Below are 9,357 nucleotides of genomic sequence, written 5' to 3' on the forward strand. Positions count from 1 at the left end.
GGGAAGTGTGGAGGGGGTACAGTGAGGGGATGTTAAGTAGGGGTATGTAGGGAGAGTAGGGGAGGAGGACTATGGAGAGGGAGGTTTGAACGACTTTGATTAATTTTTATACCATGTATTACAATCCTATACTCATTATTTTATAAGGAAAGATTATTATTTTTAATACTGCAAAATGAGACTAACTTGTGTATTAGAGGTAGTGGTTCTGTCGGCGACATATCTAGTACTTTTTCTTCGTATTCGTTGTCGGATATATCTGATATTTCAGAGGATGGATCGTCCAGGCCACACTGCAAAAATAACATAGGGTCGACTTTTACTTCCATTTCTTCCATGCTCGGTGTGTGCTGTCTATCTGTTTGCGCTAGTGCTTCCGATGGTGGTCCCATAGAATCTCCTTCAATCATCATTTCCATAGCACCCTGTATAAAATTAATTCATTTGAATAACATTACACTAGAATATACACTACCTTCGGGAATTATCTATACCGTAACGTGACACATTTTTTTTAAATTAAAGAATTTCTGGAACGTAACCTTTTAAATCTTATTTGTAATTTAAGTAAAGAAAAATTTTAAATCATCACGGATTTTCGTGATATGACCAAATATGTCCATATGCTTGGACATTTTTAGTCATATCTCGCTGAAATTTTTTCGAATTTTGTATCTCAACTCTAAATCGTGTTATAACGTAGAATAGTTGTGGTAGACATCTAAAATTTACAGGACACAATTTTTGAAATTTCATCTTTAATTTAGGCTAATAGAACTGTTTACATTTTGACGGGTTTCCAAGATATGACTAAAAATGTCCAAGCGTATCCATCTCGAGTTTGAGTCGGCGATTGCCAAAATTTTCTCGGATTTTCTACCTCTACCTCAACTTCAACTCGTGCTATAACGTAAAAAATGTATGTAAAAAATCTCGAATTCACGGAACGCAATGTATGCAATCTTATTTTCCGTGTAGGGTAATCAAACTTTTAAAATCTTCATGGGTTTCCGAGATGTGACTAAAAATTTCCAAGCGTTTCGGCCGGCCCATAACTCGACGCAGACGGTTTTTGGCTAGAATTAAAGGTAAGATTTCAAAGACTACGTTCAGTGAATTCATGTTTTTTCTACAACTTTCCTAGGCACCACCACGAGTTAAAGTTGACCCTCAACTCCCGATATAGAAAACTCCGGTTAATGATATTCCTATACTCTGTTCAGCGAGAGAATGACCGACAGGAACGACGAATTTTCGTCCAGTTCGCGCAAACTGTCATAAAGGCATGGCTTAGAGATTTTAAATCTTCGGAAACCTTGCTGTGAAGGGCCTGTGTTTCAAGTGTCTGACCTCTCTTTTTCCCAAACGTCATCATTCTCAGATTTATAGCCGTAGAAAAAACTTCTAATGCCTGTTTAATATTTGTTAAACACACCCTTTACGGGGTTTACTCCACCTTTTTCTGAAAAAACTGCGCGCTGTCGATCATTCTCTCACTGAACAGAGTATAGAACTGATGGCCACGGAATTTGATGATGCGGGGAGTGCGAGAGGCACTGATCACTCAAGCGTGAAAAACAGAAAGGCCTTGTCCAAAACCGTTCTTATATCGGGAGTTGCAAATATTTCTATCAAATACAATTCGAAACATAATTTGATAAGTTTTTTAACTGTATTAAAAAAACGTCTAGCTTCATTTTCAATATTTACCATGTTTCAAAGTCATCCGTGATTTTTAGTGCCGGTTTCAATTGAAATGAAAATACTTACTTTAGTTAATATTGAATGCAAGAGGCCCTTTTCTTCTATTTTCTTTCCCAAATTTTGAATATCTCTGATCGCTGCTACGTCCATATCTTGAGTTGAATCGGCATTATCAAAAACTCCATATAACTTTAATTTCAGCATTTCTTGCGTTCGACAGGCCATCATTGCAAATCGGTGAATACCCTCTAGCCTTTTAATGCACGTTATGCAAACCATCTTTGGCAATTTATCTTCGGAAGACACCTGAAATTAAATCATAGCTTCATTAAATATATAAGAATTATTTTTACTTCTGTATGAAATAAATATTCCATATTTTTTCTCATAAATTTGGTTGAATAAAACAGATTTTTCTCGATTTAACAAAATATTCGATTGACCCAATCAAATGTTGTTTTTTGAATCAACCAAATACTCCATCTAAAAATATATTTGATTAAAAAAAAAATAATTTGGTAGTTCAACCAAATACTTTTTTGTCTACATATTAGCGGAATTATATAGTTGAAATTACAAAAATTTGGTTGATTGAACCAAATCGTTTACTGAGTGTATACTATGAAATCCAAAGAAAATAATTATTTGCTACGTTAAGATTTATAAATAGAACAAAATTGTTCAATCAATTCTTCATAAGAAATTATTTTTATATCCAATTAAATATCTCTTTTGATTAATTATTTTTGATCAATTCAAAATAGTAAAATACAATTCTTTACAACCCCAAATTCTCTCAAAACAGAGGAAATATGGTGATTCTTCAGGAAAGGAGGGATTTCAATCCGAAAATATAAATTTCAACAAAAAAGTTCATTTTCATGTAAATATTTGAATTTTTGACCAAATATTATGAATTTTCAACAAAAAAGAATAAAATTTTCTATCCAAAAGATGAATGTTCAACAAAGCAGTTAAATTTTCAATAAAAAATTATGAGTTTTTAACAAAATTGTTGCATTTACAACAAAATAATTAAATTTTCAACTGAATGATTAAATTTTTAACAAAATAATTACATTTTCATTAAAATAGTGGCATTTTTAACCAAATGGTCGAATTTTCAAACAAAGAGATTAAACTTGAACTAAAAAAAAGTTGCCTTTACACCCAGATAGTTGAATTTTCAAACCATAATGACGAATATATTTCAAGATAGGATTCAATTTTTAAAACAGTTTATTTTTAGTCAAAAATGTGATATTTGTACCAAAAAAATGCATTTTTAATTGAAAAGGATGAATTTTACATCCAGAAGAAAAGATGTTTAACTAAATCGTTCATTTAAAAAAGTAGTTTAATTTTCGAAAAATAGTTTCATTTTTTGACAAATTGTTGAATTTTCAAAAAAAAGATTAAACTTCAATCAAAAACAGTTGCATTTTAAACCAGATAGTCGAATTTTCAAAACAAAAATACAAATTTTTTAGAAGAGAGTTGAATTTTTAAGAAAATAGTTCATTTTAAACAATAAAGATGAATTTTCAACAGAAAAGATGACATTTTTTATCAAGAAAGATGAAATTTCAATACAAGTCAATTCAATTTTTTTATTGATTTTTATTAATTCAGTTCGTTTTTAGGCGAAAAATTAAAAAAAAAGGGGGAAAGAGAGAAGTTTCATGAAATCAAGGGGAAAATGGAAATAAGAGAAAGACTGTGAAGTCTGAAATACAAAAAAATGTACTAAAAATTTAGATAAGGAATCATTAGTCAACTGCATGATTCGTCCTTTTGAATAATTTATTTCGAATCAGACGTCAGGTCCATGAGCATCTCTGGCGTTTTATCCCAATTATATTTATAGGCGCACTCGTGTATAGCGTGCATGCAGTACAGTATTCGAGGCAATCAATAAAATGCTAATTTTTAACACTTTTATATCTCTGAGGAATACAAAGGTTGCTGTTTGGATTCTATTGGGAGCGTTATTTGGATTATATACGTTACGAAAAAATACTTTTATTTATAGTTTTTTGAAAATCGGTCAATTTTAAGGATTATTATTATTATTATTATTATTATTATGTAATATTAATAAATAATAACAACGAAAGAAAACAAGTATTGTGAAAAAATCTCTTATTCGTAGCATCCTGATCTGATTTCTGACAGCTATGATTAAGCACGTTCTAAACTTTGTATATATTATAAATAATAAGGTTGATCGAAATTTACATATACAGATGCAGCAGCACTATATATATTTTAAAATTAGAAGACAAATAGAATTACTTTTTTTATTTTGTTTCAATTACTTCTATGTACAGTTATTTTTTGCGATTGACAGATAAGTTAAACTAGTGTGAGCGATAAAATTGCGTTTAAATTTAAAGAGTAGCATTAAGTTAACATTTGGAAATTTTGCAGTTAAAAAAATCTTGGCAATTGGGCTAATATGAACTGATAAATAGTCCTGTTACTTAAATACTGATTTTTAACGGCTCTTTTATAAAAAATAAAAATATTACGTATAGTAATTATGTATATCACAAATTGGTTATGCCTAGAAACCAAATTAAAAATGTAAACTCAAACTCTGATATTTTTTTCGAAACGATAACTATTTATAATTTAAGCTTCACAAATATATATTCAAAGAATTCTTAACATCAAACTTGTATTTATTATAAATTAGATTATGAAGCATAAAATATAAATTATTTGTATTTTAAAAAGTGACATTTGAAAGCTGTAAAAATAAAAATAAAGTGCTTCTCAGAAAAACCTAAAATAACATTAATATTAATGAATTCAGTATATTGATACAAAATTACACGTCAATCTTTATGGAAATATTAGGAAGATTTAAAACAATCTTTGTCAATTTATAATTCTATTTTGTTTAATTTAATTTTAATAATTATTAAATTTATAATTTAAGGAATCACTAAGTAATGGGGTATATAAAGTATAAACCTACCACTTATTTGAAAAAAATCAGTTTTGAAATTAATAATAAAAAAACTTAAAGCAGTACACAGAAATAAGTTGTTAATTAAGAAAATCGACCTCGTTTTGAGACAAAGAGGTCTTATTTTAAGACAGCCAATAGGCTTGAATCTAGAGCCTTGAGTCTTAAAAACAGACTTACTTTTAGGTGTAATAAAAACCATCCGTAAAAAATACTAAACTGTTTCTGATGACATATAGTTAAATTTAATTTTTAATTCTCAAATTTGACACAGAATGTACAATTGAAAAAATGTCGACAATAAAATTTTAATTCAACAGTATTGTTATTTAAACTAATTTATTAAAATATAACTATCTTTGAATACTGGTAAGTGAAAGATAGTTATAATTAAGCGCATATATTCGGCATGATAAATATAAAGAAGCCAAATTAATGATAGAACTATTATATCTGCAAAATTTATAATCATCAATTAATATGTATTAATCCAGATATATGTATTTACATACGCATATATTATTTTATTTATTTTTAAGAGAAAAAATTAAAGAATCAAACATTGTTTGGAACGACTCATTTCGTTGATGGTACAATATTATAGTTTTATATATTAAAAAGAATCTATCTCATTCCAAAAATATAAAAATGTATAAAATATATTCGATTTTGTTCAATTTACATGGAAAAAAAACATTTTATAAAAATGTAATACCAACATTTTAAAAATCTAGAATGGTTTATGCTGAAAATTTGTTACGCTTAATTAGAAATAAAAATCTCTGATGACTTTACGATATAAAAAATCGTCATAGGGTGTAGCAATGAGGTCAAAAAATTTAAAATTTTGAGAATTAAATAAATTGTCCTACGGGATTGAAAATTCTTGTATTTTCTAGGCACAGTTTTAGGTATTAAATGATGATAAAAAATTAAAATTAAAAAATATAACCTGTTTAAGTTAGAATTAAAAGAAATGCGCAAAAATGATATTTTTTATGCTACAGTTAATTTTGATAAGTTTTTTGAACATTTAATTAATGACATATGAGTTTATATGCAATTCAAGCAAGCAAAAATTTCCTTAAATCTCAAGACAATTTTTCTTAGACGTCACTTTTCAATGAAAATTCTGATTTTAGTGGTCATATGCCTTTTTAAATAGCTGCGAAGCATAAGAAGAAAAATTTTTGATATCTAAGGAAATTATAACTTGCTTTTTCATTGTGAACTAAACCAAATACGTCATACATAGTAATACTAACAGCAAATTCAATTTTAATAATAATTCACTTAATCTTAAAAAGGCATTTTTTGCTCATTTTCAACGAATTGTAACTTAAGCAAAAGTTTTATTTTTGAAATTAAAAGTCATCACAGAATTTTATTTGTAGTAAAAAATAGCAAATTTTCAGCACTAGCTATTTTCGATTACTACGAATTTTGAATTTTGGATGCACTAAATTTCTCATTTAATAAATCAATATATTGAGGGCTAAATTAATATTTGATAAGCAAGTAGTTTTAATAGTTTTATTTCTCTCACACATAAATAGTTACAGAGAATTATTGCAGAAAATTGAATCAAATGCTTTTAAAATTTAATCGCCCAAGTATAAATTTTCTTAAAAATAAGAAAATGTTAAGGATTAACCGATATTTATCGATTTTTTTCTGTGTCTATTTAGAGTAATATCTCCGGTTCAAATAGAATTAGCCCCATTTTTTTTTAAATTGTAGCCCAGAAATCTCTAAAATTTTCCAGGTACAATTTTAATTAATAAGTAGCCATTTAAGTATTAAGTATTGCATGGTGCAAAGCAATCGAACTGCATGTTTCTTTCAGTCTTTGTAAATATTTAAATATTATAAAAATGGTTCTATTCGTATCATTACGGGATATTCTTAGATATATTAGGTTGATACAAAAAAGGCTTTATTTTTTTCACTAAATAGAAGTCCTGCAAATTGTTTTTTTTTTGTGAAAATGTCCCCTGAATCTTAGCAGAATTTAAAAAATATTTAGAGGTCTTTCAAGCCAATTTTTGCAAAAAAATGCTTATTTTAATTTTACTTGCCCTCGTTAATTTACTGATTTACTTTGTCATAAATAATAATAAAATGCATCAAAAGCGGAAATAAATGAAAATAAGTATTATTTTTGTAAAACTGGTTCTGCACATAATAAATTTTTTTCATTCTATAAAAAATCAGGGTAATGTATTAACTAAAAGTAAACGAAGTGTCTCGCCATCCAAAAACTCGGGATGAGTATTAAAATATTTTTCATAAGCTTGGTTAGTCATCCCGAATTTTCGGGGTAACTAGTCCGTCCCCTTTTCCAACTCCCTCAACTTTTCGCGATGACTAGATACATCCAAAAATATAACAGGTGATGTGTTCCAAAGTAAAATAATTAGTTAACAACGGTAATTAAAATAGAATGCGAATTTTTTTACAAAAATTTGCTTGAGAAGCGTCTTAATATTTATTAAAATATTACAAAAATTCAGGGGACATTTCGACAATATAATAAAAAATATTCAGGGGAGCTATTTTAGAAAAAAAATTCTTTTTTGGACCTTTATATTAAATATATTAATTATCACCAACGAATAATTAAATTAATTAATAAAACTAAAAACATATGTAAATATTCATTTCTTTCATTTTCTCATCAACTCCATGAATTAAAATTATTTTTAAGACACATTTTTGTATCTTCATACTGTAATTTCAGTGAATATTTGACATATTACAGGGTCGCCGAAAAACTTGATTTTCAAAATCACCTGACTTTTCACAGGCCAATTTAATTTCACTTTCCCTGACCATTAATATTCAAAAACCAGCATTTTTATCTTCTAAAATCATTAACATATATAACCTTTTATAAATAGAATAAAACTATTTCAGATTAAAATTTAAAAATCTCCAAATTTTTTATTTATTTCAACCAAAAGATGAATTTTCAACAAAATATTTGAATTTCCGAACAAAATTATGACTTTTTCATAATATAGTTACATTTTCAACAAAATAATTGAATTTCCAAACAAATTTTCAATCAAATGGTCGAATTTTCAAACTAGAAAGACCAAAATAAGTTGCATTTTGAACTAAATTACTGAATTTTTAGCATGAATTATAATCAACCAGATACTTGAATCTTCTACGCAAAAAGATGAATTATTAGCCAAACAATTATATCTTAAAGCTGAGTTTTTAAAATGTGTCTTCAATAGAAAGATGAATGCTTAACGAAAAATCTATTAGCTGATATGTCAAGCAAAAATTTCAACCAAACAATTGAATTCTTAAAAAAAAATTTCAACAACAAAAACAGCATTTTCAAGAAAAATTATTAATCTTCTGCAAATAAATAATTTTATTAATAAAGTGGTCCAGCCTTCACCTGAGTATTTCACTTTTTAACAATAAAATACGAATAATGTTTTATAGTAGATATTTCAAACAAAAAGACGATATTAAAAAAGAGTTGAATTATTAACGTAAAAAGAGGAATTTTCAACCAAATAATAATATTTTTAACATAAATATAATCGTTAGGATTAAGCAACTGATAGAAATAGAAATACAAGAAATACTGACAAGAATATTATAGATCAGGGTAGCCGCAGAAATTCATTTTTTAATTTCCCTAATTTGGTTACACTTCTAACATAGAATATTTTATAAAGAGAATAAAGTAATTTTTAATTTATTATACTTAACTGTTATTTAAAGTGCATCTAATAAAAATTAACTGGCTGTTAAAATATTTTTTTTCCCTCAAAATCATTGACTCCCTCATTTCGAGTTTTTTTACGACCTACCGTCACTCTGCTTTAAACACTTTCAATAAAAGATATTTTCCTGAGTTTAGTAAAAATGATAAAAAGACTTCTGATTAAATTTAGTATCAACCCAGATAAAGATTAAAGTTATTTAAAAAAAAGAAAAAACATTTGTATTTAATTTTATATTATAATTTAAAAAAATTTTACGCACGCTCGAAAAAATTCCCTCACTTAAAAAAAATTCCCTGACATTTGCAAGTTTTCCAGGTCAGTAGACGCTCTAAACACTCAATAACCATGATCCCCGATCAATTGATCTATAAAAATGATCTCGATTTTCAACAGAAGAGGACGCGCAGAAACTTGAATAACCGCTACCGGTTTTGAAAAAATGACCTCGCGGTCAGTATGGCGTGTTAGTTTCACAACGTGTGTTTTGAACTTACCAAAATGTACAAATATTTACGTATGTTAGACTGGAGGTAGTGCCTCTTGCCTTCCTCGGCAAAAATGTGGACGCCGTCTTTCCTGGTCACTTCGTTGGCACAAATTCGGCACTGCTGTTCCTCCTCACGGCGATCCCGTTCCTCAAAATCGCGTCCCGCCGTGCCCATTTCAAACCCCAATTTAACCCAGATCAAATCCTTATCAGTTATTGTCAAGCAAACAACCCCGCGCCACCTCACCGCACGACAAAATTCCACCTTATGTCATTTTTCTCAAAGCATTATTTTATTCTCTCACCCATCTCACCCCGCGAGTATTCGTGCATCTATATAGGCGGAGGGTTGATTATTCTAACGATCTTTTTTACTTATGACCTCTAGCATTGCCGAGATTACTACTGACACCGTCGACGCTTTAAAAACGACGTCGGCG

At 28.3% G+C, this 9,357-nt stretch overlaps 1 protein-coding gene across 1 annotated transcript in view; it reads right to left on the reverse strand.

Annotated features, from left to right (window-relative positions):
- LOC117168198 (zinc finger protein Gfi-1b-like) overlaps nt 1-9,092 on the reverse strand; it is a 16,310-nt gene extending 7,218 nt beyond the window's left edge. The window contains exons 1-3 of the mRNA XM_033353662.1: nt 8,925-9,092; nt 1,771-2,010; nt 187-425 (exon numbers count right to left, since the gene is read on the reverse strand). Coding sequence (XP_033209553.1) covers nt 187-425; nt 1,771-2,010; nt 8,925-9,092 — 647 coding nt within the window. The remainder of the gene's footprint in view (nt 1-186; nt 426-1,770; nt 2,011-8,924) is intronic.
- Between the last annotated feature and the right edge of the window lie 265 nt (nt 9,093-9,357).

This window comes from Belonocnema kinseyi, chromosome 2, assembly GCF_010883055.1.
Source record: "Belonocnema kinseyi isolate 2016_QV_RU_SX_M_011 chromosome 2, B_treatae_v1, whole genome shotgun sequence".
Classification (NCBI taxonomy): Eukaryota; Metazoa; Arthropoda; class Insecta; order Hymenoptera; family Cynipidae; genus Belonocnema; species Belonocnema kinseyi.